Source organism: Caloenas nicobarica, chromosome 1 (assembly GCF_036013445.1).
Source record: "Caloenas nicobarica isolate bCalNic1 chromosome 1, bCalNic1.hap1, whole genome shotgun sequence".
In the NCBI taxonomy this organism is placed as follows: Eukaryota; Metazoa; Chordata; class Aves; order Columbiformes; family Columbidae; genus Caloenas; species Caloenas nicobarica.
The window spans coordinates 157,784,319-157,811,028 of NC_088245.1; the positions used below are offsets into that span (position 1 = coordinate 157,784,319).

Genomic DNA, 26,710 nt, shown 5'->3' on the forward strand with positions numbered 1-26,710 from the left:
GTGGAAATGCTTAGTGATAATGAAATCTGGCATGATCTCACTGAAAATAAAGCAAGAAGTCCTGGCACTGCCTCTGTTTACTAAGCTCTTTAATTTCTGTAACTGCTTTTGTTTTATTTACCTGGGCTATTCAAAAGTTATTGTTTCATAGTATCTGACATATACATAGTATGCAAGAGAGAAAAAGCTTCAGTCAGTGACCTTAGCATTATGACATTGTGTCAAGTCCTCAAAGTGGGAAATAATACCTAAATATCTGTAATGGTTGGGCTGCACCTCCTAACATTAGACATGAAAAGAATGGAGAAGAGTAGTGTCAATAACTTCTTCCAGCAAGCAATTCAGCAGATGTTTCTTTTACTTTTTGTCCTAACACTCATGAAAAAATATGCATAGAAATTTCTTATTGCTGATTATGCTGATGCCAGGAAGGACAGTCTCAGAGACTGTGCTGGGAATGGAACAAAAACATCTCCTTTTTTCCTTACAATGACAAATTTGTACAGAGCATTCACAAGTTTTGTGTCTTCCTCTCCTGAATGAGGGGCCTCTACCAGCTCTCCAGTACAGTTCTGCATTTAAGGACGTGACCTGCTGCTGAAGGGATCAGTCCTTTTCATGAGCTGGAAAATGACAGGGAAGGCTCCTTACCTGCTTGCTCGGTTATGTTTAATACCATGTTTTCCTTTGCCCATTGGTATTTTGTCCATCTCCCTGTGCTGGACACAGCTCTTCCTTCCCTCACATCTGGAGAGACAGTGCTGTGGTGACCGCATCCTTTTAAAGTCCATATTAGAGAAATACAGCAACATGGTTTTCCATCAGGCTACTTAAACATTCTCTTCATTTGTACCTAACTTGGGACAATCTACAAGTCCCTGCAATGTGCCAGAAAAAAAGTAAAGGAAGAAATAAGAATCTACCCCAGCTCTCTCCTGAGCTTGACATGTTTGTGGACATGTCAGGAAAGACAAAGCCTGAATCTCCTGTAGGGGCCAAAGACCTTCAGATAGGTGGAGAGATCTAATGCCTGGCCCATGTCTGCTTTGCTATATTGGACTGTAGTTAAAGCTAATGGCAATAATAGAATCTAGTGACTAGATAATCACTCTCTTTAGGCTGAAGAGAGTCTCTCACTTACAGGTCTACAACTTCAGCCACTGGCTAATTGTGTGAATAGACGGGATTCAGTTCTCTGCATAATAAATGGTAAGATAAAGATACTCAGGTAGAGCAGACTGGATTTCCCCTCTTGCCTCCTGTGGCCACAATTTCAGTAAGATCAGTTCCCGTGTTAGGCAACTAGATAAGTGAGTGGACTTGTATCTCCAACTATTTCTTACTTACCTGTTAGAAGATCACTGTTTATCTGATGACAGTTTGTTATTGGTGGCCGAGTTGGATATATTACACAACAAACCAAACCTGAAAATAATTTATTCTAAGGGAAAACACATGCATTTGATTTAGGTTTTGAATGGTTTGAATTCTCTTCCTTTGGGGGACTCTGATTTCCTCCTGTGGATAATGATTATTGTTTCAGAGAACATATGTGTTAGTATGAAAATCCTGCAGATAAAAATACTTCACTTGAGGAAAAAAGTCCTCTGTGTCCAGCAGGTACATGTTTGCAAATCCTCTTGCTCTGCTTTGATGGCAAACAGATTTCTGCTGTTCTTTGGTGATATGTCCTCATGTTCACAGTGCTGCATTGTCTACACATTTCACTGTGATTTGTTTAAATAGCTTGGCAGCCCATTGCACCACCTTTTGTGCCACCACTTTAATTGGTGCACCTGCTGCCTTACGGTGCTCTGCTAAATGGCAGCAGGGCAAATATAAACAGTCTGCAAACACGTGTTCTAGCTTGTCACCACCGTACTTCTCTTTATCTCACCAGGAACTGAGTCCCTGCTTTCTATATCAATTATGCGCTCATTTAGTTCAACGTATATTTTATGCTTCCTTGCTGGATCATATCATGAAGCATAACATATCATGCTTTGCTTATGCTTTCATCAGTGTTTGCTGGTTTTCTATTCTAAGGATCTTTCAGAGACTTCATTACTGCTATTGCTCAGGTCAGTGACAAAACACCATGCTATCTTCTTCTTTCCCTAACAGTTTAATTTTTTCACATCTTTCAAATAGAATAAATATAAACCGAGACACAAATGTAAAAGCTTTTCAGAAGCCCTGCCAAAGCAGAATTATTTTGTTCCACGTAAACCACTTGAAGCATTTGGCTGTCCTTCACTTACATAGTTTTTAATTTAGCCACAGAGCTGTAACACAAATGTCTTACGCTTTAAGAACTATAAAAGTTTCACTAGTCAGTCTCCATAGCTATTATGCATATCTGAAATTAAATCAAGCAACTACAGATACCAAACCATTGTGCCACCTAAACAACTTAGACTGAGCTATTTTTAAGTCTTTCCTCTGTTCTAAAATCTACAATATTTGCTTAGATTCATAGTTAATTGCTTCTTCAATGCCATTGCCCTTAACTCCTTAAGATGTTTCTTGCTGTATATTTGTTTTATCTTTACTGTAAGTGCTTCTTCAATGCTTTTATATTTCTCAAATTACTACCTTCTGCCCTGTAGTACATGCTGTTGCACTTCACAAAACTATTATTGAAGGGAAATAAATGAGGTACAATCTGCATTTGAAAGCGGTGCTGGGATCAGGTTTGTTTAAAAATCAATGCTTTCTGCTCTAGTACCCTTAGCTGTGCTTTGTTTGTTTGACAACAATGATCTCAAGTTTCCTACAGGCTGTGGTCTCTGCAATGACTGACTTGCATTTCCGCAGAGCAAAAACACTGCAGTATCAGCCTTGCAATTTAAACAGGGATGTTGCCCATCCCTCTGCCATAAGCACAGTGCTTTACAGCTGCCATATGTCGTGGTGCGGCCAGGGCTCTGCTTCCTGACATTTGGATTAGCTGAGCCAGGCCCTGTGCTGAAGCTGGCTGGAGTTGGTACCCGGGCAGCCCCCAACAGCACAGCCAGGAGGTGGCTCCAGCCAGAAAAGCTTAATCTGTAAATCCCTCACCTGCCTTTAACCCCTGCCAAGTGCCTTACAGGCAGTCACTGCCATCTGGTTGCCCTAAGTTAGGTAGAGGTAAACATGACCATCACAGCGTGCTCAGGCACATCTCCCCAAGTCTGATGGAGGGAATTTTAATAGGTTTCCAGAGGACAAATCATACATGCAAACTTACACAGGTCCCTCCCGCACCGTATGTCACTCTGCTGACTCTGTGCTCTGCATTTAGCTTCTCCCTTGCAAAAAGCCAGGGTGATACACGTGGACTGATACATGTTTATGGCCACTGGACCTCACATTTGTCAGGGGAGATGTTCATACAGTTGTGGCATGCAGGACCATTTCTGTGCTTCTGTGAATATCTCATGTTTTTTACAGATTGATGAATAAATTACATTTCATCTAATGTGGGATGATATCTGAGCTGTCTCAACCTGGCTGTTTCTTCGAACTTAGATCTTTTATTCTTTCCTGTAAAGACAGATTGAGTCCAGGCACAGCCTTTTGCATTTTACCAGGCCCAGCATGCCAAGATCTTGATCCCTGACTAAAGGTCTTTGGCATTACTGTGTTAATAGCAACAAATTGTTTAGTAAGGTGATCTTGGCACCTCCTTGTAAAGCATTTCATTGTGCTTCCAGTCCAAAACAGGGTAACAGACCGTATTCTAAATTGAGGGAGAATGTCAATCCCTCTTTCTTCCCTTTCCCACTAGGAGCAAGGTGACATTTCCAAAAAGGCTGGATCCCTTTGTTTCCATTGCATTTGGTACTTGAGCACTTCTTTCTGATGTTCTCTCTGTGGAATAATAAAAAAAAGTACCATGAAGTATGATGAAGAGTTCAGCCTCATCTACTCCTTTAAACACTACTCCCAGTACAGAAGAGATGAAGAGGGTTTCAGAACTAGCTGTCTCCAAGGATGGCAAGAGTCTAGAGCTACAGACATTTAGTTTGAAATATAAGTTGTGGGTAAGATGCCTAAACTGAATTATCTGTATTTATGCAAACCTGTGACGTGAGTATCTAAACTCCAGTGTAATCAATAGGGATTTAGGAGCTCTATACAGTTGCCTACACATAAATAGCCATCACTGTCCTGAGACGCTCTAGGATGTACAATGTGGTCTCCACCTGCCAGCTACATAAGGGCCTGGGCCTCCCATAGATCCAGAATCACCTCTGCCATGCCTTATGTTGCAAGATATCCTAGGAAGTCTCAGATGGCTCTAGGTGTCTAAGTTAGAGAGCCAAATCAAGTTGCAGATCTTAATGCTCTATAATGGAATATAACTATGTAGTTCACAGGTAGACACCTAGATGTCTTGTTCTGCAGGCTCAGTCTTACTAAATAGTAGCTACTTTCTCTGTATTTTCTAGAATTTATGGGAATTTTGCAGGCTCTGTATTTTAGAAAACAAAGGCATTTACGGGTGATGTGTAAACAGCTAACCTTGTCTAATTTACTCTTGCAATCAATGTCTACCAAAACTTTGGGTTGAGGGGTTTATTCAGTCCACAATCTTACTGATTAATACACAAGCTGCTTATATGGTAGGTGTGCTTTGACATCTTGTGAAAACTCTCTCTATTCTCAAAGGACTTGAAGAGCAAGGCTTTGTTTAATTTTCCTCACATGAAAATGAGGCCGCTGATGCCACCACCCCATGAGGATGGGTTGCCTGGAATTTGGGTCCTCTGGCACCATCATCTTGGAGTCCCACATGGAGTCCCTACGTAATGAGTTCTTTTTTCTGATCCAGAAGACAGGGACTCTTGGTGATCTGCTGTAAAACCAAGAGGACTTCCATATGGTTATGTTCTTCTCTCCGAGACCTGCAATAGCCTCTATCAACCAGAGGTCTTCTTGGTACAGCCTGAGTGATCAGAACTCTCCACCGCTGCTTTCTCCCTTTCGCCTAAGTGGAAACCCAAAATTGTTGGAGGAAGAGCTGAACCAAATACCACTTCTTGGTTTTTCATTTCTCTTGACTTAGAAGGGCTATGTAAATGACATTTTCTTCCACAGATCTGCCCACCTTGTCTGTGGATTTCCCTCTTCAAGTAAAGTCATCTTATTCCACGGTCCTAAGACAGATAAGAATCCTTGAGAAAATGTTTCCTTCTCTTTGTCCAGGTCATTTTTTGATTTAATCACTTGCACTTTGTTTGCAGTAAAGTATGAAATTTATTTTTCTTAATGAATCTTCCTACTGTGCTAAAATGCTTACACTCTGTTCAGTGTCAGCTAATGATAGGCCATATATAAATTAATTAAAGTGTTCAAAAGGATAATTTATACTTAGGCTAAATAGGTCTAAGTATATGTTTGGGCTTTTTAAGGTTGTTGCATGTTTCACCTGAGAAGAAAAGACTTCCTCCTTTTTTTTCCACATTAGGTCAACACTTCTTTCAAAAGGCTAATCTTCTCATGTCTTTGACTTTGCATAAAGATGAATTCTGAAGAAATTTTGCCCTTGCTCAGGTATTCCTCTGCAGTCCTGCCATGTTTTGGGGACCTCCTGAAGGGCATTAAGTTATCAGACAGGCAAGGTGAATGTTAGTTTTCTGAGTTGAGATAAGGAGTTTCTGTTTCTGTTACAGCTCTGGTAAACCTTAAATCACACATCAAATCATGTATCACCATCAGAACCAGACCCCTTCAGTTCTTTAGCCACAACTCCTGACATCTGAATGACGATGAGATGCTAAAGAGAAGTTTTACTTTCATTTAAAAAGCAAGGAGTTGCATGCTAGGCTGAGGGAAGTAAATAAACCAATCACTTGGGTGGAAAGCTTGTCAATGACTTTTTGTTTTCTGCAGATCACAAACTGTTCCCAGCTATATAATGTTGGCTTTTGTGGTCAAGGGAAGATAGACACAGACCTCAGATATTTTGGGAAGACTCTAGATCAATTTTATGTTTGCAGGGAGCTGTGACATATGAGCTACCATGAATAGCACTCGGGCTGCTGTGAACTCCCAGCCAGCTGGCTGCAAGGTGGCTGAGCCAGCTCGTCTTCCCAGTGGCCAGTGTAACGTCTGCAGGCCAGGAGGGACAGCTCGTTAGCTGAACAGGCAGCACAGCTGAGGGGATGGGACAAGGGACCAAGCCGCTTCTTAGCATTAACTTATTCTCTGGCCTTTGCCTCACTCTCTTTCTAAACTTTCTTAAATTTTATCCATCAAGTTTTGCTTATTTATATTTTTGCAAACTTGGGTGCTGAGAGGTAGGCATCTACCCCCACACATAACGTTCTGCAAACTCTATGGGCCACTCCTCGCAATATAGCCCTTCATTCTTGAGCGTCACTCTTCACCTCTGTAAAACAGGGTAATGAGGTTTAAATATCATGTAGACGAGGATCTGACAACCAAGCAGTTCATCTGTATGCATAAATCCAGAATCTCACTGAAATTAAAACTATTGGAAAATTTTCCATTCCCAGTGCTTTTGTTGGTGTGCTGACCAAATGTTTACTGTAAGAGTTTCCCAGACACTGCTAACCAGACAGACATCCTGGCAGGGCAGGAAAAGCACACACGCAAACCTCCACATTTTTCATACTTTAGCCTCACACTTCCTGGAGCAGCAGCGGCTTCCATGGCTTCAGGAGAAAACACCAACCTCTGACCATGTCTGAATGAATGCAAATAGAAATGTCGTAAGTGAAACCAGTGTCCTGGTACTTCTATTTTTTACTCTCCTGCTGGGAAAAAAGGTAATGGTCAAAGAATGGACCTTTGTCCAAAGGGGTAAAGATGATCATGAAGGTGGATATAGGCGACTTTGGCAATGAAAGACAGAGCAGGAGAGGAGAGTGAACTATTTACTGTCACATTTCTACCACCTCTGTTTTCTCCTTCCACGTTCTTTTCAGCAGCTGCTTTCTACTACTTCCTTTTTTCCCTCATTTATTCATGTTCTGTGTCCCATCACTTCCAACACCTGCCAGTACCCACACAGTCCAGCAGAGCACCTAAAGGGGAGAGCGGGAACATGGGCATCAGCTCCCAGCTCTCCCAGTGCTGCCACTGCCATACATGGGTGCACTTTCTTCGGGCTTGGTCGGCGCAGCCCTCCCGCAGAGGCTGGGGAGGACTGGAGAAAGGGCAGTGCTCCTGGGTGGGACTGTGGAGAGCAGTGAGTGACACCGCTCAGGAGCTGCTCCGTCTGCCTGTGGACCTCTCAACTCCACTGTGCAGCAGGTGCTTTGTAAGGTTATTTTAGCATTGCCTCTGTAGTTATCTGTCGTGCTTGGGGACCCCAGTCATGGCTCAGGACTCCACCGTGTGTGGCATCATCCTAACATGAAAAAGACGGCGCTTTCCTCTGCTGGGGCAATCCCCGGGCCTCACCAGAACACTTTTTAGGTACCACGCCAGCAGGCAGAGCATCCAGAAACCCCTTTTCCAGGTTGATTTACGCAGCCCGTGGCTGTGTTGGCCATTCGTGCTCTTCGAGACCACGGCGTGACAGAGACGGGCGAAAGCCAGCCGTGGGGAAGGGGCAGATTTCAAGGGGTCATGGCACATGGTGGGGGCGCAGCGGCCCGTGCGTCCCCCGCGGGGCGGCTTTAGAGCAGCCCACCTGTGCCCCCGCGGCGGGCGGCGCCGTGCCGGGCCGGGCCGAGCCGTGCCGGGCCGGGCCGAGCCGTGCCGGGCCGCACGTGGGTACGTGACGGCGCTCGGGGCCGGCGGGGCTCGGCGGCTCCTCCTCCCCCGGCGCCCGCCGGCGACTGGGCGCCGAGGCTGCGGCGGGCGGCGCGGGGCGGCGCGGGGCGGGGGTGCTGCCTCCTGCGCGGCGGTGCGGGGCGCAGCGGCAGCCGGGGCCGGGAGGCGATCGGCCCGCGCGGGCGAGGGCGGGCGGCGTCGCGGGGCGGCGGCGGCGGCGGCGGGGACTGCGGGGCATCGGCGGGGGCTGCGGGCGGGGTCCGCGCCCGCGGCCGGCAGCGGTGTCTGCGGCTCAGCCGGGCTTGGCCGGGTGCTGGTGGTGCGCTCCTCTCCCGCCGCGGGGCTGCACAATGGCAGTCGTTCAGTAGGATGGATCCTGCCGTGGCTTTTGTTCTGCAGATCCACCCATCCTCCTAGCAGTCAAGTACCCAGGCTATGGTTTTCTCTCGGGGGATCTTTCTTCCGCGTTTTGCCGGTGTCTCTGATGAGGTTTTGGCCTCGGCTGGGATTTCACTACCTTACTTTTCGTTTGGCTTCACGCTGAAAAAAAGGGATTTCTTTTATTTTCTCTCCACGCTTTTGGTTATAATCCAATGTTGATCTAGAGGGAATAACCATTCAGCCTGGCTGAAAAAAAGCATCCGTTGAAAAGTCTCAAAGAAATATACCACGTGAGGAAAAAAAACTGGGAGAAGATCGGAATATAATAATTTTTTCTATGATAAAACTGGTGCCCCGCTTCAGGAGAACTGGTCTCAATTTATTATTATGCAACCACAAGGATCTCTTCTTTCTCAGGGTGTATAAGCTGCTGGATTGCTTTTCGCCCAAATCAATGTGGTTTCTTTGGAACATTTTCAGCAAAGGATCGCATATGCTGCAGTGTCTTTGTGGCAAGAGTCTTAAGAAAAACAAGAACCAAACTGGTAAGCAATCCATTGCACTGCGTTGTTTTTCTTTTATGCTATCCTGTCTGTTGCTCGCCGAGGTAGATCTGCAATCCTGCTGAGGGGAGAAGGGGGAAATATAACGAGGCCAGCACGGACATGCATGTGCATACGTGTATGAATAAGCAAGAAGCGGTTTGGATTAGGTTCAGCCACTGTCACCACGGAAAAGAAAAAAAAAAAATCAAAGGCGACCCTAGCCCAGCCTGCATTTCCTAGTTTCTATGTGCTGTTTCCAAGGAGGAAACTTTTATTATCGCTACCCTTTTTGAGGGGAGGCCGGTAGAGTCCCCCGTCTCCTCCGTCCCCGATGCGAGCCCCCCGTGCACACCCCCAGTCAGTTTTGGGAAGAGGAGCCTGGGTCTCCCGTGCTGGTGTGAGCCGGCCCTACCTGCGGTGGGTGAGTGAGCCGGGGCTCAGGTCCTGCACAGCACTTTCTGATTAGCTTGCAATATGTCACCCCCCGCCCCACACACACACCCGCCTCACTTGGTTTTCTGAAGTCAAGCCCGACACCCCCACCCCCGGGCTGGGGGCTCCCTGTTGTCACTCACCCCCCGGCACTTTAGGCCGGGAAGATGGAAGGGGGCTGAGGAAAGGGGGTGGACACTTTCTTGGGGCTTGTGCCCAGACGGCAACTCAGGCGCCTATGCCAAGCAGCAGCAGCACCGCCTGAGTGGCTGCGTCTCCTCCGCCTCTCCCTGCCGGGATGACCCTCTGTGGACACGCCGGTGTCTCTGCCTGCATCTCCATGTCTGCCTGGCAGCCAAGATCATGCGCTTCGGTTCAGCCCGGCTCCGAGGGGGAAACTTGCAGTACATTACATAAGAAATGCAAATGCAGGTGCTCCGGGCCGCCCGGTCCCGGGGGGTCACACTGCTGCTGTTGCATCCCTCCCATCCCTCTTGCTCGGGGCGGCCGGGCGGCCAAGCCCGCCGCTTTGGCGAGCAAGGTGGGCGAGAAGGGATGCTCGGCGGGCGGGGGGGTCGGGAGGTTTTCAGGGGAAATACCGGCCCTCCCCGCCCCCCTCACACCGGGCTCTGGTCCCCCTCCTCCCTCGCTGCCGTGCTCACTGCCCCCGGCCGGCAGGTTGTCTGCAAGCACTTGCGTGCCTGGGGAGGCGAGAGCCACTGGAGCCCGGGTTGTGAGGGGAGGGATGCCGTGTCTGTGCGCTGGTGTGCGTGTGTGTGTGCCGGCTGCCCTGCAGTGGCAGCTCCCGAGCAGGAGGCTCCTGACGCTGGCACTGCAGTGTAGTACATCATAGGCTCTCGTTGCCTCTCTGACACCCCAACATCAACAAGCAGCAGCCCTAGCAGCCCGCACCCTTCTCCGCCCCGGCAGCCGGACTGCCGGCTGCTGCTTTGCCCAGCTCAAGGCCGGTGCAAAGAGTTGTGCTGGACACCTCGGCGGATTTTTTCCCTCCCCATGTCGTTCCCGTTTGCCAGCTTGTCTCGCCCCTCTCCTCCCCGCCGCCGCCTCTGCAGCAAAGAGCAGCCACTTCTCAGCATACCAAAGAGACCGAAATGCCCCGCCGGAGGCTGCGCTCAGCCTCCCGCGAAGTGCCCTTTGCTTCATTCACCCCTTGGCGCTGCAGCGAACCGCCTCCCCCGGCCGGAGGCATCTTCCAAGCCATGTGCCTCCCCCGCGGCGGGATGGGGCGGGCAGGGGCAGGACAGCCGCCCACCTTCTCGCAGCCCCTGGAGACACCCCCTCTCTCCCTGCCCGGTCTCCGCATACGGGCGCCGTGACCGCAGGGGGAGAGCGGAGCCGCGGTGTGGCACTGCCGGCCCTGCCCGCTGCCCATCGCCCCCCCGGGAGGGCCGGCTCCAGCGCCGGGGTGCGATGAGGCGACGGTCCGAGGAAGGGCCTTGGCGGAGATGGTGGTTTTTAGACCTTTCAGTTTGCATACCGGAGGGGAGAAGAACAGGCGTATAACACCCCCGCCCCCCCAAAAAGGCCCGTGTCCTTTCCTTGCAGAGGGGAGGCTGGTAAGGAAACGGCCCCTGAAGCCGAGACGTGTCCTGCGGAGTGCCAGGCTCCCTCAGCACACACCCCCCTTTCCTCCTCCCCATGGACTTTGCCGCACTTGCTCCCTGTGCCCGGGACGAGTAGGTTTTGGTGTCAGGAATTCCGCTGCACCCCGCCGCCACTGCCACCCAGCCTGGGCAGAGCAGAGCCGGCCCACGGGGTGCCAGGGGAGGGGCAGCCGGTCTGAGCAAGCGGGGAGAGCTGGCGAGGGAAAGAGCCCCGGAGAGACGGGCTGGGGGGTCGCATTCCCCCGCTGCCACGGGTGCCAGGGAGGCACAGGGCGGCCGGACAGCTGAGAGCCGAGGTGGAGGGCTTGCGGTTGCCGTCCCCACCGGCCAGATCCGTGCTCTCGCTCTCCACCGCGCACAGTTTGCGACGCTCTGCTCCGGTTCGACGTGATCCCGGCGGAGGAGCCGGGTCGCCGAACCCAGCCGAGCCGCATGCCCCATCCTGACATCCCGCTCCCGATAAACTGCGGCTAACTGTGCGGGCAGGCTAACACTCCGCTTGGCCGGATTAGTTGGTAGCCGGGCCACAGGCGCTGTTACTCCGGGGGAAGATCAAAGCCATCCGGGCTGCGGTCGCCCGGGGGAGAGCAGGGAGCCGCTGCCGTGATGCTCTGACTCGCCCGATGCCCGCCGGAGCCGGCGAGCCCTGTCCCCGCTGCGGCAGGGGGACGTACCTCCCCCTTTCCCTCCAGCCCTCCCCCGACCCCCTTTGCCCGCTAAACTTTTCAGGAGCTATTGGTCTTTTTGGTCTCAAAAGGCACCGCATGAGCGAGCAGCTGCGGCTGATCCAACTGTGCAGAAAATCAAGCAGGTTAGGCAGCTAAGGTTGGCTGTAATTTCAGTTTATTTAGTTATTTTCGGCCTGCTGCATTTTTTTTTTTTTTTTGGTCCCTTTCGACAGCTGGTGTTTTTCCAGAAATGGGGCTGGGTGGCTCATTTCCAGATGTTCTCTGCTTTGTATTTCCTCTGCACCTCTGCCTGCAGCTCTCCCCTCCGTGTGACAACCTCCTCCCGGGGCCCCTCTGCCTTCCCCAGGGGCCCCAGCTCGCCCTGCCGGGGTTACTGGCACCAACCAGAGCTCTGGAGTGAGGGCAGAGTGGGGCAGAGAGGGTTGGGGTGCCCGCGTGGGTAAATGCAAGTCTCCGGCAGGGTTGCTTCAGGAGGCTTTGCTTGAACCATGACAGAAATGCAGCTGGCTGAAAACCCTTTGTTACAAACTTGAAATCCTGGAAAGAGGACCTGCCTTTGATTGCTGCAACTATTTACCTCTTTACATTTCTTCATGAGGAGGAAAACTTTGAGAATCAAGATGTGTGGCTTTGCTTGCACCGACTGAATTTTTTTTGAGATTTCTTGAGTTTAATAGTAGAAAGAGTAATGAACCCCCACATATCTGTAGCATCGTGTCCATCATGAAAATATTTGCAATGTGTTAGGTTCCCTGGGTCGCGCTTGCTCTTATAATTATTCCCATCTAACTCTGCCCTTCCAGCTTGTCATACACACAGAGAGGACTTCACAAAGTGTGAGATAAAAGAGACTTTTTCCCACAAAGCATTAAAAATTGCTCGAGACCATAAGGACTGAGCCAGGGATTACAATGATAAGATGCCATCCTGGTGGCTTCCCCTCCAAAGCTCTAAACTGGGTATGTTCTGTTAGGACATGGCTAAGTCATGGGGAGGATTTGGTGCTTGAGGGGAAATGGGGAAGGAGAGTATCTCTGAGTATTTTTGAAGCAAATGTGAATAGATTTTTTTTTACCAAATGGCAGCTGTTAGGGTGGGTGCCCATGGGAGATGAGTTAGTTGGCTGGAGTACTAGATGCCCCTATGGCAGGAATTGCTATTCACATTTCACTCCTGGTGGCAGCCCAGCAGAGAATGGATCAGGTTTCCTCTCCATTTACCTCCAAGGAGAGGCATCTCTCCAACTCAGTCAGAGGTGTTGACAGGAGAGTAGATGGAAATTGGCATTACTATAAATATGTTGCTGATAGAGGAATTTGGTTTCTGTTGGTATCAATCCCATATCAGTCTGAAACCAAAAACCTCTTTAAAAATAAGAGCATCTGAAATGCAGGCTGTGGCTGAACGGAGATCTCTGTGTAGTCCCTTGTTAAACTCCTCCAGAAAATAGTCACTGTTTTTTTATGGTTGCTTATAATTTTGAAAAAGTTTCCAGGCACAGCTCTACGAGACTGGATCTGTTTGAAGCAGCAGCTTGGGTCCTGCCTATAAAATATATAGTGTGTGTCTTTATGTGAACTCTAAGAAAATTTAGACCTCCCCCCCCCCCCACCTTCTTACTCATAAAAAACAAACCTCCCACCAAAAGACAAAGGATATTTTGCCTCTGTAAGAGCTGCAGGATCAGGTCCTTGAAGTTTCTTGCACGTAGATCTGAAAAGCAGCTCTGACTGCCTAAATACCGTCATTCCTCTACTGTTAATCAAGCTGTGATGTATTTCTCTTGCTCAAATGTAAAATTGCCTATTTACATGTGTCTCACCTACTGAAATTTTGCCCTCTATGGAATACATTTCCTGAATTTATACAAATTTAATTATTCTTGATCAAATTAAATTGCATATTCTACTTGTTAATGGGTGAAACTTATGCCTGCTCATGCATCTCCCTACTGTGATAAAATGCTTGCACCTAGTTCAATGTCTGCTAATGATAGGCCCTTTATAAATTAATTAGTATATACAATGGATGACTTAGGCTTAGGGAAGATATGAAAAATGCATTTACAGATATCATTGTTTTAAATATTTGTGTTTATGCAGTTTTCATTTGAGTTTGATGTTTATTCTACTTACCTACTTTATGTTAAGTGTATTAATTTTGAGTTAAAATTCCTATTGACTTCAATTTTCCATAAGGAATGATTGAGACACACAGAATTTGCCTCTTTGCAAAGATTTTTGGTCCAGTTAATGCTATAAAAATACAATCTGGAAAGGAGAGAGTTGTTTGAAACTGGAAGACCAGTTTTTCAATAGAACTTCATAAAACCAAAGAAGCAGGGCATTACGCTGACTCTGGGGTGGTATTCCATAGTTGGTGGGGCCACTGCTGAAGTTTTTGTGTAATCATTCAGCATGTAGCATGAAACACTGCAAGTCTAGAATGTGGCTGGATAAACGAAGTGGTTGTGTGCAAATTAAACTCTAACGCATATTTAGAGACATTTGCCTAATGTGCTTGTGAGTACCGAGTCCTACTGGAGCAGGTTTCATTCAGTCAAGGATTAACTTGTTACTCTGGGAGCGGTGCTGTGTTGCTATACCTAATTCTGTTTCAGATGGCTTTTGTGGTTTTGGATGCACCGTTACTTCCCTGTGCCTTGCTTTCCTGCTTGTTAAAAATCACAGGCAATGTCTGAACATTGCACAAGTGTGCTGTTGGTCCTTTTGTTTGCTTTTCGCATTTCAGTGAATGATAGCTTTTCAAAGACAAATTACTAGTTTACTGAACAACCTACTGAGTAACAAAACATTGAATGATCTCAAGATTTTGCAATCTCTGTTGTAAAAAAAATGCTGTGGTGTAGCACAAGGCTTGATGTACAATTAATGTACCTGAGAGCGATTTGCCACTGTACAGAAAGACTGTATACAGTAGGAAAAAAACTTTGCAGGACGGGGGCCATGTTTAGTTCAGAAAGAGCCTGCTTCTTGCACAATGTGTCAACTTTCAGAACAGAAAAAGCGACTGGGAAGAAAATATTTTTATTGGAGACCATGTGATGAAGTGCTTAAAGGAGTATATTAATCTTTGGACTGGATATTAAGAAAATTATTTATCATGTTCTTGAAGTGGATCCTTAGAGGTTCTGAGCCACCCAGAAGTACTGAAAATTATCATTGCAAAGGGAACTGATGGTATTTGGCACTATGACGGACTGAGCCCACAGCGAACAAAATGTATGTAAGTGGCATATTCTTTTTAATATACTCTGCAGCAAAGGTACATAGTGCGTGAATAACTAACAAAGTTGTTATTCAAATCAGGAGCATGCTGACTTTGAAGAGGATCTTTTTGAGGGCAAAACCTCAAAAATCATTAACTGAAAGGCTTTTAATGGGTAAATGGAATGCAGGTTTGGTGTATCTGTAGCATACACTGTTAGAAGCACTCACATTAAATAGTAGCAAGGGAAATAAATAGTTGCTGATGAGACAGCACTGAGAAGTCAGACTAATAATATCTGTAGTAAAATTCAATGCACAAGTCAGAATAATAACACCTTCTTCAGTAAAATTCAATGTAATAGTTTGGGTAACATACTGTGTTGAACATAGTCAGCATTTTAATAGTTGGAGAGTTAATATTGGGTGGCTGTGTAGGTCAAATGACAATAAATGACATGCAGTCGCTAGCAGAAATTGATGGTGTAATTTTAATGTCCGTATTTTGTGTTTTTCTCTGACACCTGCTTATTTTACTTTTAACTGGAAACAGCATGAGAAATTGCACTGAACAAGTTTAACGTTTGCATACAGAAGGCAGTATCTTGGAAATTACTTGGCTTAATCATTTCACGGCACTAAAATTAACCTGGTCCCATCAGACAGTAGAATTGAACAAAGGTTAAACATTTTAATTCCATTGGAATTGTTTTGGCTTTTATTCTCAGACAGTGATGCAAATAAGCTGTAATCCTCTATGAAAAATTTGTTTTAAGGAGATTCCAGAAAGGTCCATACTTCACTGAGCTGGTAGGGGAACAGACTTTACTGTTCCCTGAAAATTCATCATGTGGTCCATGTTCTTCTCGTGTGGCTTCGTCATCTGGAAAAATGAGAACACAGTGAGGATACAGAACGTGCGGGACTCACGCCGTAGCTCTTGAGTATGTTTTCTCTCCAACTCTGGGCCCTGTAAGAAAAATAAGAAGACGCAGAGCAAATCTAGGTTTGATTCTTCCCCTCATCTATCCTCGCAGTTTTCAGCTATCCCTGGACTGTCTGAAGTCAGAGCTTTTATTCAGGCCACTGTGTGTAGTAGCCTCTGAAGGAGCTACACAGCTCTACTTGTCAAACAGCATTTCTGGGTTTGGACATCAAAAACTTTGCAGGGGAGTGAGCTCCACATAGCCGTATGCCATTTGGAAAGGGGTTTCTACTTTCAGTGGGTACTCCTTGATTGAAAAACAGAGGCTAACGCTGCTATTCCTGCTCCGTGTTTGTGATTACCAATTACAGAGAGATTTTCAGGAGTCACTATCTCATCCGTAAGGTAAAAGGCACTTCCTTCATGGTGCCTTCTCCTTCCTTGAACTGTCAGAAAATACTCGTCATTTCTATAAAATTTCCCGTGCAGTATAAGTTGCCTTTGCGGAGGATATAAGATGTCTCTGGCTTTGGAGGACAGATGAGACAGCAGCTGGCACATCCCTTTGCATGGGCATCTGTCTCTGTGGTCCTCCTGAAGTCAGTGGGGGTTTCTGGTTGTGTACACGGATGTGCTCAGAGCATTGCCCACATTCTCACCACAGACCAGAAGCTCATGAGACTGTAGGTCTGTGAGGAGTTGGGAGTCCCGTGTTGGCAGGTTGCCTATGCTTTTGTCCAGCTAAAAGGAGTTCATTCCTATGGATTTTCTAGTCCTATGGGATAAGGAAGTATCTCCTGCAAAGGGCATGTTTTCACAAAGTCCTTTCTCCTGAGGAAAGAAGGAGGATATTGCTCCCTTGAGTAAGCTTTTAAAGAATTAAGCTCTGGTGTGACCGAAAACTAGAATTTTATGCTGGCATTGAATGGTTTGAATAGGAGAGAGAGACTGCATATAAAAGCAAAGGCTTCTGTTTGCATATAAATCTCTTGGATCTCACCAGTGCTAGCAAAGGAAATACAGAGGAATTTCATTGCCCTTTAATGAGGTTTGAGCTGAAAATGTTAATTTAAAGAAGGCAAGTTGGCCAGATTTGTTACTCTTTCAGTAAATTTATTTCTAAGCATGTCCTGCTACATTTAAACAAAACGTGCAGATTAAACAGTTCCCAGTTCACACTTCTCATTAGAAAAGTGCATTATAGAACGTTAGTCTTGCCCGGTAGTTTCTACAGGTATCACTCGTTGCTATTATAGGTACATTTATTGACATTGAATGAGATGAACAGAAACTACCACTGTAAAACATAGTGAAAAATATAGAAAAAGATGTGAACGAATTATAGAGTAAGCAAATGCTGAAAAAAAAATAGTTAAATCATTAGTATAGCAGTATCTTATAAAATAGGGTATTCTATCAGGAATATCTTAATAAGGGTTAAATTAATAGTAGTGCTTATTAATTCATAGTTCTCAGGATATGAAAAAACATTTTACAATTCTGATTTGCTTGCAACTAGAAATTACAAGTCGATACCCAGACTGCTAATAGTCCCTGAGAAACTAAACCTAAACGTGATTTAGGCAGATTATCCCACTAGGAGATCAACCCAAGATCTTAGATGTAAATTAACTTCAGACTGTCTAAAACCCAGATGCAATTTCGTGGCTTGGACTTGTTCAGCTTTCACCAAAATCCATGTTTTTAAATGGCATTAGCAGGTGGATTAAAATTTACAAAGCCTTGTGCCCCCCCGAGATTTCCTCGTAGCCCCTTGCCAGTAAAAAATTGTTTGTTTGTTTGTTTGTTCCCATGTGAAGGAGAATTTCTGCCTCAAACACTAGGGTTATATGGACTTTCAGCACAGACCTTTGCTAGTCTCCTGGCTTTACTCACACCTGTTTTATCTCTGTGAATATGACCTTGACCTGTCCCAAACACTGTCACCTCCATTATAGCCTCTTACATCTCCTTCAGTTCTTTCACCTGCTGCTTGTGCAGGCATCTCACCTTTCTACTTCGGGTTAGGGTCTCTGAGGAAAATTAGCCCTTAATTGTATTTCTTTCAGATATTTTTGCGTTCTTTCTACCACTTTGAATAATTAGCTAGTGGCAGTGAGCAGAACGACTATACAGGTTATTACTGATGTGATAGATATTTATGATGGATGAGGGGTAGGCTGATGGACTATGCTTTGTTTTATTGGGTGTGAACTGTATGAGTGGTTTCCCACTTTTAGCTAATTTACAGTGGCAGAACAGTAGCAGAAGTACATAAATGCAAAGGCAGTAAAGCAACGGTGATTGATAAGGAAAATACAGTAAAGTCAGCAAGAGGATTCAGAAGATCTAAGAACAAATTTTATCCCTTTCATTTGTTTTGAGGATTGTTTGATGATATTACTTACTTGAGGATAAGATGCTTCCTGTGGGATTCTGATGTTAAAGCAGGGAACCTCAGCTTCCAGGAAAGTTTTCTGGATAATATTGCTGAGCAATTCTTACTTGACCTGGTCAGGAGCTCGTTCCAGTCCTGGCTTTGCCTGCTCATATGGGTGGTACATGCATCCTTGAAGCTTGTGTACCCTGCTGAAGTATTCCCAGAGAGCTGCAAAATCCGTGTGGATGCAAGGCATGCCCCATAGGTCCATACCTTCTGCAGGGTACAGTCAGAAAGAACTTGTGGTCTGGATCTTGCTCACCTTCGATTCACCTTGTTCACCTTTGACTGAGTTCACTTTTGGTAGTCTAGTTTTGAGACATTATTGTATGAGAGGATTATAACATGCCACTTCAGTGCAACATGCTCTACGGTTCCTGCTGACCAGGGACATTTGTGGCAAAACCAGTGACTGTACGTGCTGTTAATCCCTGTGCTCTGAAGTGTTGAGCTCTGCCTACTTGCACAAAGTTTTAAAACATGTCAAAGATGAATTCCCTTACCTTCAAAACTTGTAGCACGGACTCTTCTTCCATGGAACAGGGCACCTAAGAGCAGCATGGGATTGTTTTACAACAAATACATCGTTATGTAGTGTTTGTATTGAAGACCCACATTTTTGGAAGGAGGCCTTATTTTATTTTAGAACTGGCTTCAAACCCTGATAATGTTTGTGGACTTGCAAAAGTGTAAGAGAAAAAAAAAAGCTGTTGTAGTTTCCTAGGTAATACCTGTCTGGGTAAAAGCAATGAGTTTACTCATGGCAGAGGGAATGTGTGCCAAGGTAGTGGAAACTATGATTTTGTGTTCTAGTGTCTTTCCTCATTTGAGTTCTTCTTTGCAGTTTATAAGACATGATTTATCTGGGATATTAATGACATGAAGTGGAGATGACTCCTGTGATTTGTGGGCCACAGAAGATATTCTTTCCTCACTGAAGGTTTTCAGTGAAAGCATATCTTAGAAGACATAGATTGACATTGACTTTCTTAGCAGTTCAGTATCACACACACGCTGTTGAGGAAAACATAATCTAAGGGGTTCCTCAAGATAATTATGCAGATAGGGTGCTCTCAACTAAAAAAAACGTCTTTAAGCACAATGAATAAAAATAATTCAACTTACGGATATACAGGTGAGTATCAGGGCAGTTTGACTGTATGGCTACTTAGTTTTATGGCCTCTTAGATGCTGGATCGGAATGGTTTTATTCCATGTGTGCCAGCTGCTATGAGGATGAAAGCAAAGGCAGCAGTTTAGGACATTATAACCAAGGCAGAAGTAAGCTGTAAGTTGTGCAGGCTAGGTTAAAGCCTTTAAATTAAAATATCAGGAGAAACAACAGCATGAGGGTTCGTTATGTTTGCTGAGGCCCATTTTCCTTGGCTTTCAGTGGGTAGCTGGAGCGACTGTGGTCTAAGTTGGCTGCCAAAAGAATACCTGCTTATAGATTTAAGACGGAAGATGAGGATAAGATAAATACTAAGCCCTTGTAGTCATATATATAGGTTAAGAATTTGGGGGTGGAACTTGATGAAGTTTGAACAAAAGTAAGTCAGAATGCAATGTTAATACATTAGGTGAGATTTTTTTCCTGTGCTATGTGGATGATACATGAATAGTGTGGGATGCTTTCTCTCCCACTTATCCTCAGAGGGAGATGAAAACCAGAATGACAAAAGAAATTATAAAGTAAATAATAAAGGGATTAAAGGAATCTGTAGTCATTTAGAAGGGTTAGCGATAGAGTCCTACAGGCAAGCAGAATTTAGAAATTGTTTAAGCTACTTATCAATCGAAGAGCAAATAGATCTGAAATTTAAGGACATCTTCATGGAAAACATCTATTTCTAGAAGTGTTTCTTTCCCAAGGACATCTAAGTGAGTTAAATTGGAGAGTGCAGCTTCTCTCAATTTATTCCATTTATAGCTATCTCACTAAAGGTGAGATATCTTTGTAAATGTTGCTTCGCTTTTATAAATCAAGGTGCTCCCACACTCTCATGAGTCTACCCATTGTCACCACACAGCCCCGAAGGACTGGCCTCCAGGGTGACCTCAGGTTGAGTGTCCGGTGGCTCCTGCCCACCCGCCTGCTGTCACAGGGATGCTCTGCAAGCCACCTGCCCGCACACGCCTGGCAGCACCTGCTGTTTTGGACCTGCAGGGGCACCTGGAGTCCTGCGTGTTCTCCAGCTGCCTGGCTCCCCTGCGGAGGAGATGGCACACGAGTCTACTTGCGAGGGTGGCCCTCAAGCTCAACTGAAACAGTCAGTGTAGTTGCCACAGTAACTGCTGGTGAGAGGAAACCTGTTATTTCCCCCCTTCCTCCCAAATTGATTTACAACACAATTATAAACCGTAGAGCTGTGTCCAGTTCTGGGCTCCCCAGTTTAAGAAGGACAAGGAATTACTGGAGGCAGCCCAGTGGCAGGCTACAAAGATGATGAGGGGTCTGGAGAATCTTTCTTATGAGGAGAGACTGGGAGAGGTGGGGCTGTTCAGCCTGGAGAAGAGAAGGCTGAGAGGGGATCTTATCAATGCTTATAAATATCTCAAGGGTGGGTGTCAAGAGGATGGGACCAGACTCCTTTCTGTGGTGCCCAGTGATAGGATGAGGGGCAACAGGCACAGGGTGAAGCACAGGAGGTTCCATCTAAACATGGGGAGAAGCTTCTTTACTGTGAGGGTACCAGAGCACTGGAACAGGCTGCCCAGAGAGGCTGTGGAGTCTCCTTCTCTGGAGACGTTCAAATCCCACCTGGACACATTCCTGTGTGATCTGCTCTGGGTGAACCTGCTTTAGCAGGTGGGTTGGACTAGATGATCTTCAGAGGTCTCTTCCAAGCACAGCCATCCTGTGGTTCTGTGATTCTGTGAGCTATGCAATGCTGGAAGCATTTAAATAGTTTTTGTCTCTATCAGGGGCTTTCAAAATCACTTTTGCACACTTGCAGGTATTAAACACTAAAGGAGGGTTGCATAGGTTCAATATAAATTTCCCTTTTCCTTCCAATAGCTTATTAAGTCCACAGTCAAATAGACCAAGAATGTTAGGTGCCATTCAGACCTAGCAGATCATCATAAATCTGTGTCAAGAAGTTTATACTGGAGATCTTAAAGTAACTTAGAAGGGAGAGCCAATCTCTTCTTCTCATTAACAGATGGCAAGTAAGAAGTGTGAGTAAGAACTGTCCACCTTCAGTTTGGCATTGATATCCTTCCCCCACCTTAAACTCCTCCTAGTTGCTCAGAAACCTAAGACTGAATTTATATTGCTTAATTAAAAAGGGGCTGGGGATTGATCCAAGCCCAAATGGCTTTGGCTGGCTTGTGTCCACATTACATGTGGTTACCACCCTCCCTAGTAGATTTGACTTTTGGTTCAAAACCACCTGGGACTTCAGGAACAAGTGTGCGTGACCAGGGGTCTAGCGCTTCTTTTATTTAGCAGTATGAGCACAGCCAAAGAGAATCAGAAAGCCCCTCTCACCTCCACTAAGGAACATTAGGGCAAGCTCTGCTTGTAGAGTGCATTCCTTGTGACCCCACCCTCAGTGTGGGAAGCACCTGGGCTAATAACAGCATTTGACACCATCCCAGGCAAGCAAAGGGACATTAGAGCTTCAGTAGAAGGGATGAATCCCAGCTTCAGCTTTTGAAGAAGGAGCACCTAGAAAGGGGCTTCCCACGGGCTCCTGGTTAACCCTGTGAAAAGCTGGTGTGGGAAAAAGGCCAGAGCACCCTGCTTCAGAGTAAGTCTGGCAGATGAGCAACAGAAACGCGAGTCTGCATGAAATAAATAATAATGAATTTCTGAGGAGGGTAAACCAGACAAAAAGGGAGGCTAAGTCTTGCTGGCTAAAGCAACAGATTTCTTCTTTCTCCTCTCTCCATCAAGAAGATGCAGCTCCAGGGTAAGGAAGAGCTGAAGGACAGGAGGTTCCCTCTGTCTCTAAATAAAACCTCTTTCTTCCACTTCACTGACTCATACTTGTTTTCCTCCTCACTGACCTTACTAGGGATCACCCCTTCTTTCGTGTGAGCACGTGCAATCAAACTGGTCAACACTATTGGTCATCTGAGTAACTTGTTTTACTGCACACACATCTTCTATTAAATGACCTATACAGACACTGACCTGAGTTGCTGCTGCACGTACTTCTTGATCTTCCTCTAGTTAAAGGCTATATAAAGGGTTTTACAGGAGGAAAAATGGAGCATTCTCTCCATGGCCCAAGGAAAAGAAGGGGAGTTTTTTTTGGTCTTGGCACACTGCTTTGGGTTTTTAAAATCCAGCAAATCTAAATACTCAAATCCTCCATTCCTAACACACCGCTCTGTGGTCTCTCTAAGGAGAGGATGCTGTTTCTGTTGAAGACAATAATATTTTTGTACAGATTAAATTTTTCTGTGCTTAATCTACTATTACTTCAATAATTCTTACAGCATCAGACTCAGTCTGCTCCATTTTTTTGTCTATTTTAACTTCCAGTCACTAATTTACAGAACAAGCATGTCTTCCCCGGTTTGCATCCAAGGACATTAACATATAATGAAACTAATCTAGGTCTACAGAAATCCTGTAGAACAAACAGCAAATGAATGGTTGAGACAGAGCAACCATTTCCCCCCATGTGGACACGATACTCCTGGGTTTTCACTCTAAAGAAAATCAAGCTTTTTCTCAGAATCCCAAAGTTCATGTATTTTTCATTGCTTTCACTATATTAGGTACAGGCCACAGCAGAAACCAGAACAAGCTGGAAGTTACACAAATAGATTTCAGAAGTCTCAGTATGTCTTCAATGAAAGACCTTGAAGCAAGTTTACAAAATGAAAGGCTGAGTTAGCATGAATTTCTAATCCTTTTGAAAAATACTTCTAAAAAAAAGGAATATCAGAGAATAAAAGTTCAAACCGCCAACATTGCAGTATACAAATTAGTAAGTGGGTCACCTGGTAGTCTCCCTGCCCCTGACATGTGGCACTAATATTTTCTCCCTGAGGGGGATGTACAACAACAGTATCCTAAGTCCTTGACAGAGTATTATCTTTTAAAAAAAAAATTATTTTTTTAAAATCTAGTACAGAATGATCTGGCCAGTGTAGAAGTGTGTGGCATCTGTTGATATTAACAGTACTTTTGAATGGATAGCGTTAAAAGTATTGATTCTTTTGAGCTTAGATATAATGGTGAGTTTATAAAGCTTCTGAAAGAGCACTGGTGGAATGGCCAGTATGTCACATGCTGCCCAGTGGACAGCAGCACACTCTTCAACTAATTATGAAATAAAGGACCATCATAAAAAAAAAAAGTAAAATTTCTTGCTTTACATTCAGTGCTGTTTGACTTAGGAGGGTATTTAAGCCAAAAACTTTGTGACACTAAACCCAGTGTTTGTGCTACCTCCTGCGAGTGCCTAAGCTTTTAGAACTCAGACTACATTGAGACAGGTGACCAAGGTAGTGAAGCAGTGTTTTCATTAGAGTTTATAGGAATCAATTATATGCAATTTGTTTAAATTAGTGGTGAGCACTCCTACAGTAACAATTATCTTAGTGCTAGTAGTAGTGTTTGGAGTGTGGCACTTTGCGTGCTCAAGTTGTACCTGTGTTTCAAGAGGAGCCAGATCCTCCATCACAGCCAATATTTTCAAACAGATAGGATGGACCTGAAGCTTTATTACTCAGATATTTTCACGAGCCCATTTTACATCAGTGTACCTTTGCATTCCCGTCTTTTTCTGTTTTGTTCATAACTGGGCAAACTGTTACCACCCTATTTTCAGGGTCATATATTAGCCATAGCTCTTACATTTCCTGTCACAGCCCTGTCAAAATACATGATTTTTGTCATTGTGTTCCACAGGTGATGACCGGGTGGACTGCTTCTGCCCCTAGATGCAGTTATCTAATTAGAGATTAGTCAATATTTTAATTCAAATACATAAATATTATCCTGTTACAGAGTTTAACCTGTATTTCCCCTTCGCTGCCCACAGAGGACGTGGGCATAAGAAAACTACTTTTGCCAGTGTCATGGTTTCTGTTGTAGTCCATCTGCTCATTCTGCTCCTTCCTCCTTCAGTTCTCTCTGCTCATCTTAATTTCAGTTACATTTGTTAGCAAGATAGTCAAAATCCTGCTTTAGAGCATATTTTTTCCACCTGGGGATGGGATGTGGAGCAAGCTTGTCTCACCACTCTCTCCACTTCTGTGGGCACAATACAAAGCTCCTGTCAGTTCACATCCTTCGCTGCGGTGCAGCACCGTATGGTTCCGTGTACTTTAAATCCTGATGGATTTTAAAAAGCCTGAGAGCCAGGACACCTCTGCTGTGCTCCATAAGAGATCTCATAGTCTTTCTCCTACACTTCCCTTCAGGGACGACAGAAAGTGTCCGGTGCCTGCTTTTAGTGCTATAGTGACAATTACCATCATCCTTGGAGAGTGATGCATGGCCCTACTACCTGATGTGGTACAGCACGGTCCCACCACCTAGAACAGAATCATAGAATCATAGAATAGTTTGGGTTGGAAGGGACCTTCAAAGGCCATCTAGTCCAACCCCCCTGCAATGAGCAGGGACATCTTCAACTAGATCAGGTTGCTCAGAACCCCGTCCAGCCTGGCCTGGAATGTCTCCAGGGATGGGGCATCTACCACCTCTCTGGCCAATCTTTCCCCACCCTCATCATAAAAAAATTCTTCCTCATGTCTAGCCTGAATCTCCCCTCCTTTAGTTTAAAACCATTACCCGTTGTCCTGTCGCAACAGGCCCTGCTAAAAAGTCCGTCCCCATCTTTCTTACAGGCCCCTTTTAAGCACTGAAAGGCCACACTAAGGTCTCCCTGGAGCCTTCTCTTCTCCAGGCTGAACAACCCCAGCTCTCTCAGCCTGTCCTCACAGCAGAGCTGTTCCACCCTCTGATCATTTCTGTGGCCTCCTCTGGCCCCTCTCCAACAGGTCCGTGTCTTTCCTGTACTAAGACCTCCTGATGAGGTTCAGTGTGGCAAAGCTGTTTCATAACTGAAGAATCCCTTGCTATAGGAGTGAAGAGATTTTGAACTTTTGAGTTTATGGCACTGTGGGGCAAATACTGCCCTCCTGAGAACAAGCTCTGTTCAGAACAAATTAGAGCGTATTCAAATAACAGATGGGAAGGGAAAAGGTTTCTGAAATTTCTCTAGGGAGAGCACAAGCCCTGCTCACTGTAGCATCCAGCGTGTGTGCAGAGGGATTTGCGTGAGTGGAGTAGGAGGAGGAAAGAACAAAGCTGGTAAATCCACTGGTACCCAGATGTACCGCAAATGAGCTTTGGGTTTTGTGGCTATCGAAATGTTGGGGTCTTAGTTCTTCTGTTCTGTGGACAGTGAAAAAAGAAAGGTAATTTTAATTTTATTATAGAGAGCCTTCCTGCACTCCCATGTACCATACTGACAGTATTCACTGTGTAATCTCCTCCGTTCCTGGTCTTCCAGGCTCATGGGTGCCATGAGTCTGTTAATACTTAAAAATTGACTTTTATTTTGATTTTTCTTCACCATGCAACAGCCATTTCAGCTACGTCCACTTGACTTTGCTCCATTTCTGGCAATACCATAGTGAGGATTGAAGAAGGAGCCAAAGAGTCATATTTATGATGGATGTACAAGGACCTGGAAGAACACTTACATGTCAATTTTAGTATTACTGCCCTGATATCTCATAGTTTGGCATGTACAAAGAAGCATAAAGGATTTTTCAGTGGATGCTAGTTCTATGAGATTTTGGTTCTTTGCAGGAAATATAAGGTTAAATGTCAGTGATAATTTGAGAGATAAACAGGTTAATACACATCATACAAATCCCCATTCTGCTGTTAACATATCACAAAAAACAAGCACTAAAAATATGTGCCGACTGTGCCAGATGCACCTCAAGAAAATCCTCCATACAATAATGTGCACTCACTTGAATGGTGCTATTCATATGGTAAGGGCAAGATTCTACTTATTAATAGTTCTGCACTTGGCATGCGGAGGACAAGGCAGCACCTAGCTCTTTCTCTCCCTTGTTTTCCTGCAGAGTGGCTGGCACAGAGTGATTTCTTCTATTCTGGGCATAGGGGGATGTCCAGTAGGTTAATTCTTGACATGGTGGGAAAAGCCATGTCTCTGGTTTTGCTGTGGTAGCCAGAAGGCGAGAGGCAGACCTGTGGGCTGTGGGATGCAGAGTTATGCCTCATTTTTTCTGGTTACAACAAATCCATCTCTGATGTCACATGGAGTGATGTGATTCTTCTGATTAAAGAAGCACCTGATTCCCAGTGGCGTGTGGGAAACAACTGCAAAGCCAGTACTCTGCTTTAATGTAGATAGCAATTAAAATTGGCAACTCTACCACAGCTGTTTGTAATGTTTTTTAAGTGTGTTAGGTATCTGCTTCCTGCTCCTCACTCATTTGTCCCTATGTTGTAACAGGTAATTCTACTTAAACTGCAATTCAGGTCTCCTGTTTTCCTTGTTTCCTCTGATCAGTTGACAGCATACAATGCTGTCATATGTTGCAGAAATTAATATAATGAGTTACAGGATGTTATTTCAAATATTTGACAAATAGTGACTTCTAACGGCTACTACTTGTGAGTGTACGCAGGGAGATGAATGGTGAGGTCTTTTAGCATCTTTCATCTCAGAATTTGAGTTTTGACTCACATAGAGTTGCTAACACACA

At 45.2% G+C, this 26,710-nt stretch overlaps 1 protein-coding gene across 2 annotated transcripts in view; it reads left to right on the forward strand.

Annotated features, from left to right (window-relative positions):
- The first annotated feature begins 8,446 nt into the window (after positions 1 to 8,446).
- Positions 8,447 to 26,710, forward strand: part of FGF14 (fibroblast growth factor 14) — a 412,364-nt gene continuing 394,100 nt past the window's right edge. For both annotated transcript variants that reach the window (XM_065644038.1, XM_065644055.1), the window contains exon 1: positions 8,447 to 8,654. In XM_065644038.1, the coding sequence (XP_065500110.1) occupies positions 8,447 to 8,654 (208 nt within the window). The remainder of the gene's footprint in view (positions 8,655 to 26,710) is intronic.